Source organism: Lynx canadensis, chromosome C2 (assembly GCF_007474595.2).
Source record: "Lynx canadensis isolate LIC74 chromosome C2, mLynCan4.pri.v2, whole genome shotgun sequence".
NCBI lineage: Eukaryota > Metazoa > Chordata > Mammalia > Carnivora > Felidae > Lynx > Lynx canadensis.
The window spans coordinates 38686031-38709793 of record NC_044311.2 but is presented as its reverse complement, the minus strand read 5'-3'; the positions used below and the strand labels follow the sequence as shown (position 1 = coordinate 38709793).

Genomic DNA, 23763 nt, shown 5'->3' with positions numbered 1-23763 from the left:
TGAATCAAAACTTCTTCCGTTATAGTTTTTAACGGCTACTGTTTGTTTATGTGCATCTAGACTTCACTAGGCTATTCAATCTATTCCCTGTAGTTCTGAAATCTAGAACTAGAGCTAATGGGTAGAATTAGGATTGATAGGCCAAAGTTACATCAGACTGTCAGATCTGTGAGGGCTGTATTAGCACCAAGAGTATGACTGAAGCCTTCTGGGCACTCACTATCTTTTCAGCAATTGAATGAATGATTTTAGCTCAACAAGAGGAAAAATTTCCAAAATCTGAATAACAGATTGCTTTATAAGGTAATGAGTGACCTGTGCCTGATAACATTCTTAAAGATTGTATATGTCCACTGGTCAGTATATTCCAGAGCAGATTTATACATCAACTAAAGAATATATCAGAAATCACACTAATCAGAAATTTCGTTTGCTTCACTATTAAGTTAAAATACAGATATATAGACCTGAGGAAACAAGAGCCTAGTTGAGAGGAATATAATAGACATACATTGATTTGGGCTACCATCACCCATTCTCCTCTTCACTGGTAATAGCATCCTGTTGTTGCTTAGAAAACTACCCCTCCTTCAGCAGATACCATCTTGTTGATCAAAGTGTCCCAGCCTCCCCTGCCAAAGAGAATAGGGACATCTGAAGCAAGGTCAATCAGACACTCTTTGCCTAGGATGTGATCCTTTAAGGGAGATAGAAGGATGTATGATTGTTGGCACCTGTTCTTTCCAACAGCAAAGCCCTATTGAAACCCCCTATTTATTCCTGACAAAGATTCCTGGGGCTGCCTTTGTACATTTTTTCTCAGAGCTATCACTCTTCCCTCCAATAAATTCTTTTCTGATGACAGTAGCCAGAATCAGTGTTTATTGCTTGCAAACAAAGAAACCTAAATGGTACAAGGGAAGGAATTATCCATGATGTATTTCCACAAAAGAAACTGAATAACTTGGTGACAGATCAGAAGGGAAAGAGGCTCAAAGACAGCGCAGCCTCTAGGCTAGGACACTTGGGACCCTCTTATGCCAGATGCACAGTCATAGGCAAACAAAAAGGATCAAGCTTTTAAAGACAGTTTGCACAGTGTTCATTATCATTTTCAATTCAGCTTCTTATAAGACTCATTATGAACACTCCAGTGTGAGGGGAGCTTGCTCATTACCACATCTTCTGCTTTCACTTTCAGTTGTTACTAATTTGATGATGATCATTTGATTTATTTTGATTATCTTTTACTTCAAGGGCCACATTTGCAGCCGCCTCATCTCAGTCACTTGGAAATTGCACCTGCAAGTGTTCAATAGTCATATAGAAGAACTTAGTTTTATAGAAACAAGTGGCTTTTAGACATGCAAATGAATGTTCTGATTTCTATTAGCCAGAAGTTTGGTTCTCTGCTGTTGGAAATATACAAGTGTAGTTTGAGAAAACTTTCATTTGGGAAGACTGGGCAAAATGTCAAATGCAAGGAAGAAGTCTTTCTAGAGAATGGGAGTATGTAGATAGAAATGGACTTTAGGGAGTTCTTTCAAGCCAGGAGAGCATAGAAAGAAGAGAATGTATATGGATGTGTCCACTCAACTTACAAAATCAGCCACTTAGGGATATGTCTCTGGTTTCTGGCTCTTTGGCTCACTTGCTGAGGGATTGGGATAAGTCATCCTATCCACTGGTATCTCAATTTTCTTTACTGCTAAGGTAAAAGGATTTTATTATTTTGTAATGGAAAGACATTGTACAGGTACAAAATGTGGCTTTTGAGTAAATACATGACCCCAAGGTGTTCTCTCTATGAGGTACCCGATACACATGCATACCTAATTTCTGATCAGGTAGAATTTTTCTTGTGCAGAGTTCTATTTTCTAAAAGTCATTAGGTTACTGAGCCATTATTTAAATTGAATATTGAAAATAATTTGGCAGTATTATTTATAGCATAATCTCTAATGGAATTGAATCCTGTGATAGAAGCTGCTTTTCAGTTTATAAAGATAACCAAAAAGCACAGCTGGACAGGTTGTTTGAGAATTCATTTTTATAATCTGTTTCCCAGCTGAGGCTTTGGGGGTCAGGTTTTTGCCAGAAGCAAACTTACAGGGACTGTCATTAAACACACGAAGAGTATGATTTCTAATGGCAACATTGACACCATGTCTAATGATTTCTCTGCTTCCGGGCACTGCTGTAATAAAAGCAGGTTCCATTTTTAGATTCCTAAGGCATATTTTATATCCACTGAAGGCAAAGGAGGGGGAGGAAGGCCACTGGCACACCTCATTTTCTCATACAAAAAGTTAAACGGTATAGTTTGCTGTTTACTCACCTTAGAATCATCTCCATCTACAAAAAAAAAAAAAATGTAAAAATCTGAAAGAAAAAAAAAACAACTCCTGATTACTAAGTAATGCTATTGGGCTTTGCAGTCTGATTCTAGAGAGTAAGAAACTCTGAAAAACTTTTTAAATGTAGAAGGGTGAAAACAAATGATGCTCTGGCACATTTACGAAGGAATTAACCAGGATGTCTGAAGGCAGCACTCAACACACAAAAACATCAGGCACAACATAAACAGTTAATTCATCTCAAGCCCATCACCCAGTCATGTTCTCTTGTTGGTCTCAAATGACAAGGACCTAATTACATCGTCATGATAAGGAAAAGTTGAAGCTTGGAAGCTAAGGTTCTGCTTATCTGTCAGGTCAGTTCTTGAAAGGCTTTTATAGGGTAAGTAGTCAGGAAAAGGAGAACTTGGGAAAGTCTTTCTCATTTACAATAGACAAGGAAGAAAGATTACCAAATGAAGTGACTGTTACTGGACATGTTGAGACTTTACTTGATCTAAGTAAGTTGGCTCATTACTTCTTACCTCCATCCTCTCTCAGCTTGGCAAAAATTTGTCTGAAACTCTTAAGAAGGCTTTAGCTTAGAGGTGGATGTGTTCCATTTGGCTTGCCAGTGATGCATTGCATGAATTGGTGGAAAATATATTTCTGGATCTCAGTAAATAAAACAAATCACTGGGAGGGGACTTGGTGTGAATTGTTTCTTAAAACATATCTGGCCAGTTTTTGCTTCTAAGGACATGTCATTAGCTGACATCTCTTTGCTTAAAACTGCTCATGCTTTCATATTGACAGAACCACATGAATCCATTTAATTAGGCAACAATTCACTAACACATGAGGTGCACTAAAAACAAATGAGTGTTTTCCAAGCCAAAAAATAAAACCTGGAGGCTCAGAATATTAGGCATTCAAACTGTAGTAATAGGCACCCAAAATTCTCAAGGGGCTTAGTTAACCACACTGAACCAAGGGCAAACACGCAATGTTGCCATCTCAATAAACACAGGTGTAAAGTGCATCTCCTCATAAATAACTCATTAACTCACAGCTGCACTTTCTTGAACTGAATAGCTCATCATTTCAATATTCAAACAGCCTTGCACATGTAACTTGAGTAGTGGACAAATTTACCCCTGCTTTCTTCAGTGTAAATGTTTTCAGTCAATGTTTAATGTCTCCTCATGACCCCAGTAGGCATAGGGGGGAAAAAAGAAAGTTCTTTTACAAAACCCATTTTCTTCATAGGCATGTAGAAAATTGTCACAAAATAGATGGCACAAATATGTAACATGTAGGTGAAGGAGAAAGAAGAGTCAAGGATAACTCCAAGTCCCTATATCAACTGGATCAATGGTTTATTTCACCAAAATGGGGAATATACATGCAACAGAAAGAGACAAACAAAAATTACTTCATTCAAAAGTCTCCTAGATGCTACAGAAATGTGGAAACTACATAGAAGGGTATAGTGGGCAATTGGACATGGAAATCTTGAGTGACATTGTTCATTAGAGATTTAAGTGACTTTGGTGCAAATGTGCTAGCTGATTCCAAGGAAATGAAAACTGAAAAGAGGGTAAGCTTGATGAACACCAATGCTTGAGATGGAATGCCAGAGATATAAGTGAAAAAGTGTTTTTCTTCTTCTCCAGACCTCAGTTTAATTTGCATAAATACCCTCTGCTACATTTTGAAGGATATTTTTGTTTTAAATGGAAATTTATAAACCTTGTAACATAGACAGGAACTAACTCTTAAATGCATGCCTATACTGCATTGGAAAAAAACAGAAATAAGAACATAGATTCATGCTGTTTTCTGTATTGATGTCCTTGTATTCCACAGACTCATGATTAATCTGCCAACTGTGGTGTTGCCAAATATGGTGAACTAGACAGTAATCGTACTCTTTGGAAACTTGGAATCTTTCATATTCCCTGAAGGAGTTTTCCATTTCGTTAAATCTTTGACTTCTCAGTTCCAGGTTCACGTTCAGCAGTGGTGGTAGGAAACCTGTCAGAAATGTCTCTTTTTACTAGATCAAAAACAAATAAAAGTATGGCATGGAAAAATAACCCATCAACTTTAAAACCCCTCAGAGTACCATCTGAGAGCAAGACACATTTTTTTCTCTCTCTCACTCTCTTTCTGTGTTCTGATAATATAATCAATATTTCCTGTCCAAAAATGCAATATTCTTCACTCTTAGAAACCCCTCAAGTCTGCATTTAATGTCAAAGAAAATCGTGCTCCTTGTGACAGACGTTTGTTTTTCCGCTTTTGTATCTGAGGGCTTCATCAACTTTTAATGAAAAAAGAACTACTGAATAATGTTATCAGTAACAGACTATAGGTGAAGATACTCTTGAATAAGAAAATTTAAATATTAGAAGAAAATGGACCTGCCACTAATAAGTCTAGAAAAACATCTATTTGTATGTGAGGATCAAAAACTAATTTCTCTTGATTCTCTTTTCAAAGCAGATAAATGTTTTTTGAAACAGAGATTCTTTCTTCTGACCAACCTACATTTCTGTGCCTGATGTCTGTGGACACTGTTATGGGAGTTCGGGGGTGATACAAAGAGGGAGTGTAGACCGAGTCCTTGAGATCTAGGGAGACACCCAGTAATCTAGTTGACAGGAAGTCACAGTGAAGCTCTGGAGCCCCATGTAGTTCTTCAATCCATATACACAGACCTTGAAGCAAATGTAAAAGCTGAACCACTCAGATCACAGATATTTAAGACCAGAAAGTGCTTAGAGGTCATCTAGAGCAGTGTTTGTCAGCGTTTCTTGACACTTATTGGCAAAAAAATAAAATAAAATAGCTTTATCATGCACCTGTCTGCACACAAGCATAATTGTTTGCCCACAAAGGTACTTACATACTTGAGAATACACAAAAATTCTAATTAAAAACTATGAAGTTTTTATATTTTCTTCCATATTTCAATGTGTTTTCTTATATACTCCAATTTGGTGAATACCATCTTCTTGAATTCATTGAGAAGAAGACAATGGACCAGGCAATGAATCTAAATTGCACAAGTCAGCCACCTAGTTAAGTGGATGAACTGTGACCACATCCCAGGTCTCTTGATGTCCAACCCAGTACATTTTTCCTTATATGATTTACAACCACACACTGAATCTTGCTCAGGTAAGCATATGTTTTATGTATACATGTATACATATACATATACAATATTTAGTAGGACTAATGCTCTCTGAAAGGGTCCAAGAGTGGGAATCAAGGGGAACAGTGTACACGTCACTCCATTAACCAGAAAGTGTTAATTGTCCTATGAAAACTGATCTCAATGGAAAGAATTTACTTGCCAGCAGAATCATTATTTTTTCCCAGAGAATTACAGACCTCCTCATGCTGTTCCCTAAATTTCTTTGCTTGCCAATTAATTTGAATTTAACTGTGTACCTCTTTGTGGTTTCTCAAACAGCTCTTTTAGCTAGTGTCATAAAGTATTGGTTCTCGTTCTTGTTTAAAATTGCATAAATGAGCCCCTGCAGCCAGCCCTTTAGGGATCTTGTACACCACTGTAGTCTCACCGTGCAGTGAAAGGCAATCTTGTGTATACACATGAGTCAGAAAGTATTATTATTTTCTCTAGGCCACTTCTTGATTTCTTTCAGAATTCCTTTTTATTTTAGATCCCAGATATTTTTTGAGCATGTTCCACCCCCTGTGGACCCAGATATATGTACTTGATTCCATTCGTCATTGCAACAGGACCCCGTAAATAGAACTTGAATCCAAGATCTTAGGCAGGCAACATAGCAGTTGCATTTAGTGACTGCTTGTTTTTGCAGCAGAGATGGAAATAGAATGACCGGTTTTTACTTTTGTTGCAAAGGAAAATGAAATAATACTTTCCTGCACAGGATGGGCATACTGGAGGCTTCACATTTTTATGGATGCCAGGACTAATGAAACATGTAAATTAAATGCTTTTATGCTTATAGTAATTAGTTTGACCATTTTAAGAATACAGTGTAATAACGGTTTCTTTTATTGTATTTTTTATTTAGAAAAATATAATTAATAAACTCAATTTGTATTTATTTCCTAACCTATGATGGAGTAAAACCTAAGTGTGCAGGTAAGCTGCATGCTTCTCATACCTGCTCCACGGTCTCCTACCTCGCCCTCTTCACTCACTTGATTTCTTTACTTCTGACCCTGCATCATCAAACTCTTTCTATCTTTCAAAGCCCTAATGCCTCTGCATCTTTTAGGGAAATTTTCCCCATGTCTCTTCCACCTACCACAGCCCAAAAGAAATCACACCGTCTCAGGATTTCTGTTTTCCTGTCTCCTACTACATTATACCTGCTATTAGATGTCTTTGTATACATGCTGTCTCTGTTAGGAGATAAAAAGCTGCTTGGGATGTCAGACCAGGTTTATTCATCCTTGTGTCCCCCATAGCCATAACCTGTGCTTTGCTCATTGAATGACCTCAGTAGACTAATAGAATTTGAGTAGATGATAGCAGACACCCAAGGTAACTTGCAAAAATCTGGTACCTTCACTGTAGTATTACTGAGAATAGTCTAAGTTTGGATTACTAGGAATAAGGAGTACATTTTCACTTGTTTTTCCTTGATGCAGGAGTTACTGTGGAAGAGATGGCAATAAATAATGATTAAGGGCATAGAATATGCAAGACATGTACTAGAGGCTTTGTACTTCTTCCCCCAGCAGTTTATTAAACCAGAAGTATTGTTGTGTCTATCCATGGAATGAGCTTCTCTAAGTTATTCCTTCTTTTCATGTCTTCTTCCTTTCATCTACTTCTAGTAATTGTAGTAAAACCTTACATGTACTTACTTATTAATGTTTAATTTATGAAGCATGTTAATATCCATCATATGGCTTTATACTCAGAACAGACCTGTAAGACAGATGGGTGCTATTCAAATAAGAAAAATTGTCTCTTAGATGAGTGAAGCCATTGGCCAACATTACTCTTTTTCTATCTGCAGCCATGAACAGAGAGTGAGTGGTACCTGGGCAGGATAAAGCCCTGATGGACCCCAAGCCCTGAGGGGCATGAACCATACGGTTACTTTAAAAATCCTTTTTTTTTTTTTAAGTTTACTTATTTATTTTGAGAGAGAGAGCACAAGTAGGGGAGAGGCAGAGAGAGAGAGGGAGAGAGAGAATCCCAAGCAGGCTCTGCACCATCAGCATAGAGACTGATGCTGGGCTCAAACTCACAAAACTTTGAGATCATGACCAGAGCCAAAATCGAGAGTCAGACACTTAACTGACTGAGCCACCCAGGCACCCCTAGAACTCTTAATTTTACTGACCAAATCTAGTTTTTGTATGTTCTCTTTGACTATTTCTTTTTTCCTTTTTTTTCTTTTTTTTTCTTTTTTTTTTTAGGTTTTTAATTCTACTTTCTTTGGGTCCATTGTTATGTCTCTTATCTAGCTTCGTGAGGTAAACAGTCCATTTTTTCTCTTTTTCTTTTCTTTTCTTTTCTTTTCTTTTCTTTTCTTTTCTTTTCTTTTCTTTCCTTTCCTTTCCTTTCCTTTCCTTTCCTTTCCTTTCCTTTCCTTTTTCCTAATGGAAAGCATGTAAGACTGTAAACTTTCCTCTAAGTAATCTGGTTTTATCTCATTGGTGTTGATAAAGAATTTACTCTAGGGGCGCCTGGGTGGCGCAGTCGGTTAAGCGTCCGACTTCAGCCAGGTCACGATCTCGCGGTCCGGGAGTTCGAGCCCCGCGTCAGGCTCTGGGCTGATGGCCCAGAGCCTGGAGCCTGTTTCCGATTCTGTGTCTCCCTCTCTCTCTGCTCCTCCCCCGTTCATGCTCTGTCTCTCTCTGTCCCAAAAATAAATAAACGTTGAAAAAAAAATTAAAAAAAAAAAAGAATTTACTCTATACTTATTGCTGTTTATTTTACATGAGCTAAAATTTCAAATTTGATTTCATCTTCAATTTCATCTAGGAGAATATAGTTTAAAAGCCCTAATGGATACATTTTTTAAGGTATGGTTTTGTTAACTTCCAATTTTATAACATTGTGATCAAAGAATTTGATTTGTTTGCTTTTTCTTTGAGGGGGAAAGATTTATTGAACTATTAATAGTAAAATATACTATCAATTTTATTCCATGCAAGTAATTTCTTTTCACATTCTAGTATTGCTGGGATTAAAAATAAATAACCCCAAAATGAAAAAATTTTAAACTCCTTAAATGTCCATGAAACTGAAATTACTTCATAGAATCATGTCAATTCTAGAAAGTTACGTGAATAAAAATGGAGACTAAAATACAGATATAGAATTTTAAAACTTTTTTTATAGTTAGCAAAAGACATTTTGGACGGTACAAGGTCAAAACCAAGCCACAACAAAAGTGAATTAATTGATACTTAGTGCCAAAGTGTTGGTCAGAGATTTGCTTCTCAAAATGCAATGCTAGGACCAGTAGCACAGATATCCCTGGTAGTATAAAATGAAGAATCATGGGCTCCACTCCCAGCCTATTGAAGCAGCATCTGCATTTTTTAAATGTTTATTAATTTTGAGAAGGAGTGCGCACACAAGTGAGGGAGTAGCAGAGAGGGTGGGGGGGAAAGAGAATCCCAAGCAGGCTCCACACTGTCAGCTCAGAGCCTGATGTGCAGCTGGATCTCAGACACAGTGAGATCCTGACCTGAGCTGAAATCTAGAATCAGACACTTAAGGACTGAGCCACCCAGGCACACCCATAATCTGCATTTCAACAAGATTTCCAGGTGATTCAAATGTAGATTAACATTCCAGAGGCATTAGGTAAAGTTCTGAAATCTCTCTTGCCAAATTCAGATGCTTCAGGCCACAGATGCTCAGGCCACCTGAGCTTTCAGGTGGGATCAAGAAGCTCCTTTTTTCTTTTTTTTCTTTTCTTTTCTTTTCTTTCTTTTTTTTTTTTTTTTTTTTTTTTGAGAGAGCAAGAGACAGGGTGAGTAGGGGAAAGGAGCTTAGGGAGAGAGAGACAGAGACAGAGAGAGAAAGAGAGGGAATCTTAAGTAGGCTCCACATTGCCAGCACAGAGTCCGACTTGGGGCTGCATCCATGACCCTGGGATCATGATCTGAGCTGAAATTAGGAGTCAGAAACTCAACCAAGGGAGCCACCCAGGCTCCCCCAAGAAGCTTCTGATATATGGGAAGGATAGTAGGGTCGCTGTAAATTAAGCACAGGCTGGGAATGAGAGGGACAAGCAAAACAGAGGGGTAAGAAACAGCAGTAAGAGAAAAGAAAGGAAGTGGTTCCTCTGAGGTGAGCTGTGTCTGTCACTTAGACACAGACATTGGAATTCACCATTTTCAGTGTCCTTTGACCTGAAAGTTTGTGGTCTAAAGATTTAGAAACACTTTTTTTTTTCTATACCCAGGAGACTTCCTGAGTTTATCTTTAAACCTCATAGCTCTTGAAAAAATTTTTATGCTTAGAAGGTATGATAATGATATGTTTTAAAATTTTACTTTAGAAGAATTGCCTGTGTAAACTTAAAAGGATATTTGAAAATCTATAAATTTATCTTGTCTTTACCTTTTGAGAAAGTTGGGCTGCCTCTACTAAAAATGTCTGATTCATTTGGAATCAGTATTAGTTCCTTGTCCTAAACTTTAAAAAAGGGTCGGGGGGGGGGGCACGTGGGTGGCTCAATAGGTTCAGTGTCTGACTTTTGGTTTTGGCTAAGGTCATGATCTCATGGTTCATGGCATGGAGCCCCATATCAGGATCTGTGCTGGCAGTGCAGAGCCTGCTTGGGATTCTCTCTGTCTCCTTTTCTCTGCTCCTCTCCCACTTGTGCACCCCTCCCCACACTCTCTCAAAACAAATAAAAATTCAAAAACAAAAAACAAAAAAAGACTAAATTGAGGTGTTAATCCTAGTGAATTAATAAAGTAATATATAGGAAAATGACAGACCCACACAATTGGAGGATATCCAAACTTTAGGAAAAGAAATTTTTTCCACAGCAGCTCTGGCAGATAATCATTCAATCCAAACATTTCAGATCATAGGAAACTTCTCACACTTCAAGGCAGTCACTTCTTTGTAGGATAGTGCTCATATTTTGGAAAGATCATGTGACTGGAAATCAGAAGACACAAGTCCAAGTATAGCCCATGCCTCTCTAGTAGTTCTAGGCCTAACTTACTCCCTTCCCCCAAGCCTCTTGTTCTAATCTACTGGCTCAAACTCCCATCACTTTTTAAAAATGTCAATTCCTTCCATAAGTAGGAATGGAACTTGGCATGGCATCACAGCTGCCATTGACATCCCCTGTTGTCCCAGTCATAACAGGAAGATACAGGTTGGATCTTATTTCCAGATGACATGGCTTCAGTAGTTTCAGAGAACCATCAAAGTTTACAATGAGAAGGGACCCACAAGTGAGGACTTGTCAGGATTCATCAGGAAAAGAGAAACCAACTAGCTATGCCCAGAGTTTAATGCAGGAGATTGAGTATACAGATGATAGAGACCTGAAAAAATAGAACAGGGGCACTGAGGCAACACAGGTAGTAATTACAGGAAGCAAGTGTAAACCCTGGGCCAGGAGAAGCAAAGGGAAGAAAATCTAGAATTTCCTAAGAGGTAACTGCTGAAGCTGGGAACCAGACTTCTGAGTGGGGCCTATGAGGCTGGAACCAACTTCAAAAAGCTATGGAGAAGAACCATGGCTGAGATGCAACTGACAGGAGCAGCAAGCAAACAGGAAGGGAGCAAGGCCTTTCCCCTTCTCACATCCTAGCCTCCCTCTGGGACTCATATTAGCAGAGCTCAACAGGCTGTGGCAAAGGAAGATGTGGTCTGCATGGTCCCAGGCCCATATCACAGGGCAAGCACAAGAGGCTGGGTTTGGAGCTGAGACACTAGCTTACTGACCCGCACAAAGAGCACTTGGTGCCCCTCCCTCTCCTCGTACAGCTGAGAATCTGAGTTGCAGAGCATGTAAGAGAGTTGTCTAGGGCCCCACACAACACTAGTACAACTAGTGCTAACAGGCAGAGGTACGCAAAAATATAATGACAATTAAAATATACTTCTGTAAGGTAGAAAACTCTCAACTCTGAATTTGCTTACATGGCAGAGAATTTATAGATAATAGGTTTATTTAGATGAGACATTTTCAAAATATGTTTTGGCTTGTAAAAGTCATACTAATTACAGTAATTTGTGTGAGTTAATTAATTACTAAGGTATAGAATTATGATTATGTAGCTAATACTAAGGGTTAGATCAACTCAGTTGTTTTAATTACAACACCAAGCATCTGGTCAGATAGGTACACTTTTCATTGTTTGTGTGACGTATCTATACACAGAGCTAAAAAAAAAAAAAACAAAAAAAAAAAAAGGATTAGCAGAAACACTGCCTGTTAGTAGTCTAATGGAGGCAAAGAAAGGAAAACCAATGAAGCTACTAGGGAAAACAAGATATCCAGCCACCTCAGATATGTAATCCTCATATCTCTATTTCCCTGGGACATCAGAAATGATATTTTTTCAGATGGTTTAAGATTACCTTAAAACATTCACAGATAGTCTAATATAGGCAGAAAAGCACAGGGAGTTTGTGAAATTGTGAATCTCAGCTCTGCCACTTTCAAGGTGACCTTGAGTAAATTACTTTTGTTTCTTACTTGTTACATGGGAATAGGGATATTCATTAACTTATTCAACAAACACTCGCTGAATGCCTACCATGTGCCTGGCTTTGCTCAAAGGGTTAGGGACCAATGAATCCCTGTGCACTCCATGAGCTTTCCTTTGCAATGCTGGAAAGCAGAAAATAAACACATGAATATAGAAAATGTTAGGTGGCAGTGAATAATATACAAAAATAAAGCAAGATAGGCAAGTAGAGAATGATGAGAAGGACCATTTTTATAGAATGCATAGAGAAGGCCTGTCTGATAATGTAACATCTTAAGGGAGGGAGGGAACCATGTGGATATATGAAGAACAGCTTTCCAAACAGTGGGAACCAAAAGCTCAAGACACTGCAGTAGAACGTGCTTAGCAAGGATATAGTGTACAGCAAGGGGTGAGGATAGTGGGAGATGAGCTCAGAGATCTGTAGGAAGGGGAGAAGGAGGCAGGACTAGATCCTACAGGGCCTTTTCATCATGGGGATCCATTACAAAGTTTAGAACAGAGGACTGCCATGATCTGAATTGTCCAAAGAATCACTCTGGCTGTATGGAAGCTAGACTGTGAGAGTCCAACAGTGGACACAGGGGGACCAATCAGGAATCTGTAATCTAGGGGGGAAAAAAAAGTGATGGTGGCCTGGAAAAGAGTGTTAGGGGAGGAAGCGTTGAGAAGTGGCTGGGTTCAGGTAAGTTTCAAAGGACCAGCCAACAAAATCACTGACTTACAGAGAGAGGAAAAGTAAAGGGTGATCCCAGAGTTTTGGCCTGAACAGCAAGAAGAATGGAGATGCTGTTACTGGAAAGGGGAAGACAGTAGGAAGAGCTGGTTAATAGTGATAAGCCTGTTGTGAGGTAATAAATCAATGCAATAAATAAGATGATTTTTACAAAATGGTGCATTCTTGGTTCACTGTAGGCATTCGGCAGATCTTAAATCCCCTCCCTATCCTTTATAACACTTCTTTGTTACCACTTGTTCTCAGAATACATTTAGGCACTACCCACACGTACTCCCACCCTTTTTATTCACCACTTCTCCACAAATCAATATATATAATCAAAACATTTCCACATCAGTGGGAGGGTCAGCTAAACCTCACCCAGAAAAATCTCCAACAGACTACAGAATCACCAGAGAGAGATAAATTATGTTTTTAAATAAAGAAAGAAAAATATTTGATAACAAAATAACATGCATGGCAATCTTCCTAGTGCCTCAAGTACCTAAAGTGCTTCAGTACCCTAAAAGTTTCTCTGGTATTGGTTGTTTTTTAATAGAATATTTGTGAAGAGTGACATATAATATTTTGTAAGCATCCTTTTCTTAGTATTTCTGAGGAGAGGCTAAGAAACTGAAAAGTTACCCAAAAATCTATAGAATGCTTACTGCATATATATTTCTTGGCAAAATTTCCTAGTCATTTTTATCCTTTTGCCTAAAATTTTGAAGCATATTAAAAGAAAATAAGTAATATAAATGTTTGTGCACTTGCACTAGGTAAATGTGCCATAGCAATATTTTATCCAAAGCCAATACAAGAAATAACCGACGTATAAATAGAAGCATCCAGTCTAAACATTTTACAAAATGCTTGGTTCTTTAAAATTCTTTATTGCAGATTCATTTGCATTGTCAGTATTCAGTTCACATATCTCTATACTCTTAAGAATCATCAGCATTTAATTTATGAGTGTTTTTAGTTGGAAAGATTCTGCTGCTTGAAATTCAATTCAATCCCCTTGGTCTGACTTGAGGAATACTTACATCTTGTGTTTTTCCCAAAGCCCTCCTCTATGCTCAATTTCCCATAATTAATAGAATATTTAATCCAAAGTAGAATGCCACCCCCACCACTTCCATACCCCAGCTCAGGAGGGATAACAGAGAATAACAGCCCAGAGACAAATGACACATCTGTCTCAGGGTTGCTACTCCTCTGTCCGCAGGAAACATCTAATGTATGTATGGTTTCATGTATCATTTAAAGCTAGGTATACTGGGGGCGACTGGATGGTTCCGTCAGTTGAACAGCCGACTTTGGCTCAGGTCATGATCTCATGGTTCATGAGTTCGAACCCTGCCTTGGGCTCTGTGCTGACAGCTCAGAGCCTGGGGCCTGCTTTGGATCCTGTGTCTCCCTCTTTCTCTGCCCCTACCCTGCTTGTGCTCAGTCAGTCTCTCTCTCTCTCTCTCTCAAAACTAAATTTTAAAAAATTAAAAAAAAAAAGCTGGGTATACTGATGGCTTAAGAAATAAATCCTGCAGCTAGCCTAGAAGCAGCTGAGAGCCCACTGTGGGTTGGAAACATACAAGAACAGACCAGCTTACCTGCAAGGAGTGTGTGCCTTGGATGTGCTCATGTGATTCTTCAGCAGCATTAACAGAACTCCCAGCTCTGTCAAGGAGGCATAGGGGCAAACAAGGACCTTTCTCTTGTGCTTGGCAAGTAGAGGCATCAGCATGAGCAACAAAACCCTTGTGGATTTCTTAGGTCTGTGATTCATGGTTTTTAATACTGTGTATGATGGGAACCTCTTCAGGTTCATCAGGGTACCCAGTGAAAAGCCAATGTTTGAGCAAATATGCCAGCATTTAGTATAAAATGCAAAAAAAGCAGTTGGCACTGGCTAGGAGAAGCCCAGAGTTGATTATATAGTCTTTTGTTCATGTTTCTCCAAGCATAACTTTTTTAACTTGTGACAAGAGAAGAAGGTACTTCTTAATACTTTTCTTTAGGTTAATCCTGTAAGACCCATGTTTAAAGTAAGTAGCAAGGTATACCCCAATATAGGATCCTTTTAATTTTAGAGACTATTACGTCATGGTAATTGTTAGAAGTAGCTCTACTGACACCTAGTCCATCTTCGTCTAGCTGAGGTGGCCCTACCCTTTGGCTTAGATGGCAGAGAAAATTGGTTTTGACCAGTATGTTTTTGAATTTCAGGAATAGTCGCTGTTCTTTTCTGTGGAGTCACCCAGGCACATTATACCTACAACAATCTGTCATTGGATTCCAAAACGAGGACTAAACAGGTAAAAGAAAAAATTCACTACAGGCTTTGTCTCTTTTCACAGTGTAATGGTTATGTAGCAAGTCTGCCAATGCACTTGGAAAGAATTTCATTAGCGAAGGAAGAAAGTACGCTTAAGGCTTCATTATAGGTTGGATATTTATAGATTTTTTTTTTCCTCCAGGATAACCATTAACAATTCTCTTGGTAAGCAAAAATATAGTTATAATAGTCTCTCCCTCCTGAGAAATGTGGAACATAGACTGTCAGTCTTGAAGATGAAAGGCCCACAGTTGGTAATAATTCACAGTCACTTACATCTAAAAGCATTATAAAGCATGTGAGATTGGGTAGTTATACAGAGAGAAGGAAATGAAGAAGAATAAGGAAGTGATGTTTGGTCTTTAATTGGGTGCTTTCGCTACTCCGTAAACTCAGCTGCCAGTTGTCACACTAGCGGAATGTAGCTTCCATATGCCAAAAACACATGTGTTTGGATATAGATTCCTTACACAAATATGTGCTGTACAGCCCCTCTGTGCTAAGCACTATGCTAGGTATTAGGAATAAAAGGATGTGGGATATGACCTTGTCTTTAAGATGTTCATTACCAAGTCTGTTGATGAGGGTAAGGATGTGTAATGAACAACTAATTATCCACAGTGTGATATGGACTGTGATAGAAATATCTGTATAGTGTGTTTGGGGAGCATTCAATAGGGCATCGTCTTGTAGCTAGAATTGGGAAGGTGAAGAGAAAGTTTCCAGAGATGATATCTGATCTTAAGCTTGAAATACAAATAGAAGTTAATTACGTAATCATGTGGAACCTAGTAGGGGGTGGGAAGGCAGTATGAAGGGCATTTGAAACCAAAGTTGAGGGTGGACAAAATCTCTGAAGCAGTTAATCAAAGCACTGTAACTAGTTCTGTGTGGCTAGGAAATGGGGTAAGGCTACAGTGAGGGTTGAAACCATAGATAAACCCAGAGACCAGTTTATGAAAGGACTTTCATACCTTGTGAAAGAGTGTTTTGACTTTATCCTAGAGGTAATGGGGAGTGGCTTAAACAACAGAAAAGTATTGTCTGAGAAATGTAGAAGTCTAAGATCAAGGTGCCAGCAGGATTATTTCCTTCTAAGGGCCGTAAAGGAGAATCTGTTCTATTCCTCTCTCTTAGCTTCTGGTGTTTTTCTGGCAATCTTTGTTATTCTTTAACTTGTAGACACATCATCTTGATCCCTACCTTCATGTTCACATGACATTTTTCCTAAGAGTGTGTCTGTCTCCAAATTTCCCCTTTTTATAAGGACACCAGTCACATTAGATTAGAGGCCCACTTTATTCTGGTATAACTTCATTTTAACTCAACTAATTATATTTTAAATGACCCTATTTCCAAATTAAGTCATTTTCTGAGATATTGGGGGTTAGGACTTCAACATATGAATTTGACGAAGGGTAGGGAGTTGGTGTTGGGGGGGGGGGTGGGATTCAGCCCATAACAAGAAGTCACTAATGTATCTTAAGCAAAGTAATTTTAGGATAAGTGGTGTTCCATTTTAGAAACATCACTCTGGCAAAGAAGAGGAGCATGGATCAAATGGCATTTGTATTAGTTACCTTTTGCTGTGTAACAAACAACCATACAACCTAACTTCAGTGGCATTCAAAAAGAAACATTTATTTTGCACACATCTGCAGGATTTAAGTCTAAGGTAGGCTTGGCTTGTGCCAAGTGCCAGTGCCAGTGCCACCTGTCTGTCATTCTTCTCCTAGCAGAAGAACAAGCCCCAATGTGCAAGTTCATTTCAAGCCTCTGCTTGCATCACATTTCCACATCCTACTGGCCAAAGAAAATCACATGCCTGAGCCCAAGGTCAAGAGACTGAGCAGGTCACCAGCCCACAGTGGGAAAGCACTACAAGGTTATATGGTAAGGAGTATAGATATAAAGAATAATGAAGAATTGGACCAAAGTATAATCTACCCCAAAATGCAAATGGAGGCAGAGAATCTTCTATAATAAGCTCATCAGTGCTGAAGATATCTGATGTGATATTGGGGCAGTGGGAGTGGGGGAAGCCAAAGTGACATCTTAGCAAAACCTAAATAGGAGTTTTTGAAGACTTACCTTAAAGCTCTCTAAAATAGTTAATTGTTTTCTTCTCTTTCTCTTTTCATGTCCCAAGCTCAGCTGGACCTGACCCTATCTCCTGCCTCCCCAGGGACTCTACAAGGTCACCCTTCCCCTCTTACAATCAGAGGAATCATAAAGATACAGTTAGAGACATTTTAAGGACCCACAGTTTTTAAAAATGAAAAAAAAATTATACCAATACTTAGAAACTTCCAGTATAGGAATCCTTTTAATTATAGAGACTACTGCATTCCCTAGGGTTTAAAGGGAAATGCCTTGGGCTGGTTTTTCCTGACCTTGTCTGGTTCTCTGAGCATTTGTATTCTGGGGAACTGAACTCTGGTTAGGGACTCGCACTTTTAAGTCATGCTATCTAGACTGCTCAGCAGAACTTCAAAGTTAACTCATCCCATGGCGAGACAGCAACCCAGCACCTAGGGGAGACAAAGCCAAAATCAGTGCCCCACAGACTTCTGTTCTCCTCCGAATGACTTGACAAGCACTCCCTGATGGACTGCCAACATCCTTTCTTACAGTACTCTTCTTTAAGAAAGGGGATTTTTACAAGTTCATTCTTTAACATCCAGGTAATTGCATCCCTCCATCTTTGTTTCCCCCTTTACGTCCTTTCCTGGGTGCCTGATTCATAGTAGAAACTTAATGAATGCCTTCCCTTCCCTTCTCATACCTTTCTTCATTGCTTTTCTCTCAGGATTTGTCATTTTCTACTTATTTTTCTTTCATAATATATGCATATCTAGCATATGTACATATTTTAAACACGCATGCACATGCGCACATATTCTCCACCCTAGTGTACAGTCTGAGGTCACCACTTTAAAAGAAATGAGATCCAGCCCTTTAATTAACTTCACAGATAAGAAGTTCTTAGCCACATCTGTAGCAGTGTAGCAAGCGAAGTTCAAACTCCATGTGGGAAACCAATTACAAATTGTAAAGAAAGGCTGAGGCAGGTATTATAGAGGTTACCACTATTTCCTTTCTGAAACAGGGAAAAATTTGTAAAATATTATATGATAATACATGGTTACAGAGAATAATATCTCTTTGTACCTCCCCACACTATTCTCACTGTCAGTGGGAAAAGTAGAAGTTGCACAGGCTCTGTGCCTCTGTCCCCAGGACTATTTAATGGGAACAAAGGAAGTTAATTAGTAAAGTCTAGGGACAATCTGTGAAAATCAACTTTTTATTATAAAATGCAAAGGTGATGTGATTTATAAAGGAATTGTATTCATGGACTGTGGCTATATCAGCTAATCAAATAGCTGTATCTGGATACAAAGACTTTTAAGAATTATATATCCTTTATAGCTTCAAAAATTACAGTGCCTTTTTAAAATTGCATTTTCACTTTATTTTTTTTTTCATTTTCTTTCTTATTTTTCAATATATGAAATTTATTGTCAAATTGGTTTCCATACAACAACCAGTGCTCATCCCAAAAGGTGCCCTCCTCAATACCCATCACCCACCCTCCCCTCCTTCCCACCCCCATCAACCCTCAGTTTGTTCTCAGTTTTTAAGCATTTTCACTTTAAAATATGTTTTGCAAATTAATTTTCACTCCAACCTATGAAAAACACATGTAACATCTCTATGTGTTAGGCACAAAGCAGCATAATAGAGACATCGTTGCTGTTACCCACCATAAAGATTTATATTTCCATAGCAAAGCACTTCCTTTAGGGTATGCACACCTAGCCCTAGAAATAGACAAATACTATAAGCCTGGACTCTTGCCCTAGAAACTGAAAACTGCTAGAGATGCTCAAGATGGACATGAGCACATAGAAGTCTGTGAGCCTCGAGGTCTCACCCTGAACCATCCAGAAGACTGCGTACAGACCCTATGACACTACCCATACAAATCCCAGCCTGCCTCCCAGCCCTTTCCTCCTTCATGTCCTCACTTGCTAAGCAGACCTGGGAGCTGGTGATCTGGGCCAAACTCCAGGGTGTTTCCAAAGCTCTCTTTACTTTGCCTGAGGCTAACTTGCAAAACCACATACTTCCATACCACTCTCTTTTAACTAGAATTTCTCCTTCCCTTCCTGCAGTTCCCACATAAAAATTATTTTCAACAGATACACAAGAGATATAGCATTAATTGGAATAATTAACATGCATTATGCATTAACATGTATGACATACTTTCCTCATTTACTTTCTACTTACCTTTTTACCTAAAAGGTAGCTTATTTTATTATCACTGACTACCTTCATTCATTCAAGTAATATTTTCTGAGGGCCTATTTTGTGCCAGCCCCTGTTCAAGGTGATGGGGTACAAGAGTGAACAAAAAAGAATTTCTAGTAGAGGAGATTTTGTTATAATCAGAATAAACAAGCTAAATATATAGTGTGCTTATGACAAGTCATAGGCCAATAATAAAGCAGACAAGGGAGTTAGGAGTGTGTGTATGGGAAAGCAGGGTTGCAATTTTAGATAGGGTGGTCAGGGAAGGTTGCAATAAGAAAGCAAAACCTGAAAGAAGAAAAAGAGAGAGTTACATGGACATTTGGGATGGAGCTGTCCAGGAACTGAGAACAACAGATACAAAGGCCACCTGGGTCAAATTGACCAATGTGGCTGAGGTAAAGTGGACCAGGGGAAAATATGAAAGACAGTAGCAAAGCAGTGACAAGGAACAGGTCATGGAGAGCCTATACAAGGCAAGGAAACACTGGAGGTTGTTAAGTAAAGGCATGGCATGATAATATTTAAATTTTAAAAGAATGGAGGTGTCATTTATTAGCCAAGGAGCACTGCAAGATAGCAGGTTTGAGAGACAATTGGTTGTTGACTTGTTACATTTGAGATGTATATTGGTCAATAAAATGGAGCTGTTGAGTACCTTGTTAGACCTAGAATTCTGGAGTTTGGGAGAGAGGTCTGGGCGAGAAGTATAATTTTCGATGTGGTCAGTATAGAGATGATATTAAAAACATGAGACTGGTTATAACTCTTAGATGAGATGTCTAAGAGAGAAATAGAGGAAAGATCAGAAACCAAGTCTTGAGGCACTCCAATGGTAAGACATTGGGAACCAGTAAAGGAGAGTGAGAGATAGTAGCCAGTATGGAGAAGGAAAAATCAAGAAAAGTATGGTGTCCTGGAAATCAAATGAAGAGAGTGTCTCAAAAAGGAGCATGATGAATTCAGCCAAATTTTGCTGAATGGCCAATTAAGATGAAGAGAATGAATGTCATTGATGACATTGATAAGAGTCATATTGGTAGAGTGTCAGGGTGAAAGCCTAATTATAATAGGTTCAAAAGAGGATGGAAGGAAAGAAATTGGAAACTGCATGTACAGACTTGTTTTTCAAAGGAGTTTTGCTGTGAAAGGAAACAGAGAAATGAGATGATACCTGAAGAGAGACATGATGCCAAAAGAAAATTCTTTTTATTTTTAAGGTGGAAAAATACAGTACTTTTATATGCTGATAGGAATAACACAGAAGGGGCACCTGGGTGACTCAGTTGGTTAAGCCTCTGACTTCAGCTCAGGTCATGATCTCACAGTTTGTCAGTTCAAGCCCCACACTGGGCTCTGGGCTGACAGCTCAGAGCCTGGAGTCTTCCTCTCTCTCTGTTCCTCCCCTGCTCACACTCTGTCTCTCTCTCAAAAATAAATAAGCATTTAAAAAAATTAAGGAATAACACAGAAAAGACTGAGTGGAAGAGGCAAACTTTGAACTTATATCTTTTGACTTGTAGTTCAAACTATTTTGCCTATTACTAAATATTCTTTGAATAATAGCTGTGATAGCAGCAACTGTGGGGCTTAGTATCATTTATTCAGTAAACCTTGAATGGATGGATAGATGAATGAATGAATGCATGAATGTTTGGTGATCTTTATTACACTTTCAGCTAATGCAGGTAATGAGTCATTTATATTTAATCCTTTTTAATTTTTTTAAAGTTTATTTATTTTTGAGAGAGACAGAGACAGCATGAGTTGGGTAGGGGCAGAGAGAAAGAGGGAGAGAGAAAATCCCAAGCAGCCTCCACACCGCCAGCACAGAGCCTGATGCAGAGCTCAAACTCACAAAACTGTGAGATAATGACCTGAGCCATAACCAAGAATTGGACGCCTAACCAACTGAGCCACCCAGGTGCTCCAGTCTTATATTTAATTCTATAATCTTTGTAAATCTAGCAATTTTAGTGTTTATTTATTTATTTATTTATTTATTTATTTATTTATTACTAAAGTACAGGTTGGGGTTGACATAGATTTTCCCATGCATTTATTTTTGAAAACCAGATTCTTTGTCTAGCATTTATGAGCAAACAATGACATATTCATTATAGCACATTCTTTCCAGATGCTTATTTTATTTCCATTCCCCCCAGATGATCTTTTGAGTGTTTATCACCATTGAATGGAAAGGCAGCAATGCAAATCCAAATTTAAATTTCCAACTAAAAAAAAAAAAAACAATGATGCCAAATTGGATGTGCTGTGTATGACTTTGTAAGAAAACTCAAGAAAAAGATTTAGAATGTGGGAGAAGCCAGATGATATGGTAGAAAGGAGACTGAGAGTCCAGAATGCTGGAGTTTGCCCCTCATCTCTATGACTAATGGTGGAGGCTTTGGGTAATTAATTGAATACCTGTGAGCTTCAGTTTTCTCATTTGTAAAATGGATGATTGAACTATATGACTAGGGTTTTTTTTTAATTTTTTTTAACGTTTATTCATTTTTGAGACAGACAGAGACAGAGCATGAATGGGGGAAGGTCAGAAAGAGAGGGAGACACAGAATCTGAAATAGGCTCCAGGCTCTGAGCTGTCAGCACAGAGCCCAACGCAGGGCTCGAATTCACGGACCGCGAGATCATGACCTGAGCCGAAGTCGGACGCTTAACCGACTGAGCCACCCAGGCGCCCCAGACTGGGTTTTAAGGATCATGCTCTAAACCTAATATTCTGTGACTTTACCTAGAACGTAAGATATGCATCTTGTTCCTTCTCTCTAAGATTGGGCAGAGATCACTTGCTTACAGACTGCAATGCAGTTGAGATGAGAGGAAAGATCAGAGTTTGCCATTGATCTTGAGGACAAATCATTGGGTAGACCATGTTTAATAAATTGTTGAATCAAATTCAAGGATGAAGTGATCAAAAACTGAAGTCCCTGGTTCATACTGGAGTGAAAAGTTTCATGGAGGGCTGTGTATCTTTTCCTGGAAAGTGATTGTAATGGGTTTTTTAAGACTGTCTATATCCCTGAGGTGGAGAGTACAGAGTTTACCTTGCTACTGCTGAGTCTCAAGATCTTACTGAAGGGCTTTCTGGCTTTTCAATTCAAGCATGGACTGACAGTGAACTATGCACCGCATGATTGTGTGGCAGACACCATGCTAGACACCAGAGAGACAAAGGCAGATAAGACCCAATTCTCATCCTTAGTGGTTCCTAATATAGCAGGGACACACACATGCACACGTACACATGTGTGTGTACACATGCTAGCAAACACATACACAAACAACAACTCCATGTGACAAATGTTAACACAGAGGGATGTGCAACATGTCATGGGAACCAGAGGATGGAATTGTTTCCTGGAGGCAAGGTGTTCATGGGAAGCTGATTGTGGGTTGGATGTTTGGGTAATTAGAAGATTATCATGCAGATTTCATGGGGGATGAAAGCAAAGAGAAAAGAGTAGGCAAAACCGTAAACTTAAGAAAGAGCTTGACAAGTCCCAGAAACAAAGAGGGAGTGCACTGTGACTGGAGTTGCCTTGGGGAAGTAGGTAGAAGTGTGTTGAGGCTGCTGGTATAAGACAGGGAGCAGAAAGGAAAGGTTATGAGAGAGAACTGAGAATTAAAATGGAGAGGTGATTTCAGGCAGACCTTTTAGTGTCTGTGCTACATTTAAGAGAACTGTATCCTATAAGGCAAATAATTGCTCAAGGCTTTTAGGCATGGAGATGATGATAAAAATCAGATCTGTGCCTTACAAAGATAATGAAGGTAGCATCATGGAGGACATGACATCAATCGATGACATCCATCTCACTGCTCACCACACTTCCTTTTGATAAACTGCTTACATATATAACATCTAAATTTATCTTAACCTTCTGTAGCTCTAGACATATTTTTGTCCTGTCTAACCTCTTCGGATGTTGTGGTCTATATGAAACATTATGGAAATTTACCATTTGATTTTTGCTTTGAACTTAGAAGTTCATTAAATTCTTGCCAAATTAATAAATGAATGAATGAATGAATTATGACCATTAACATTCCAAGATAAAAAATAAAGAAGGGAAACAATATATGCTAATTAATGGTTTTATTTAATTCTGATATGATGCATTAATTTAAATGTAATGAGTTGGAGGCATAAAGCAAATGTCTAGGGTAATCCTGAGATATTGAAAGAAAGATCAAGTACAATTCCATTGCTTGTGTGAATTTCATGGAGTGTGCCTCCACCTTTTTGATTTGCATTACAGTGGTTTTTGATTATGGTTTTATGCAATTTTTCTCCGTCACTTTTAACAAAAGCAGGCACG

General features: G+C 38.7%; 1 protein-coding gene across 1 annotated transcript in view; it reads left to right on the top strand.

Annotated features, from left to right (window-relative positions):
* Positions 1 to 23763, top strand: part of SLC9A9 (solute carrier family 9 member A9) — a 575498-nt gene that overhangs the window by 286775 nt on the left and 264960 nt on the right. Inside the window, exon 9 of the mRNA XM_030330596.1 lies at positions 14995 to 15083. Within this exon, the coding sequence (XP_030186456.1) occupies positions 14995 to 15083 (89 nt within the window). The remainder of the gene's footprint in view (positions 1 to 14994; positions 15084 to 23763) is intronic.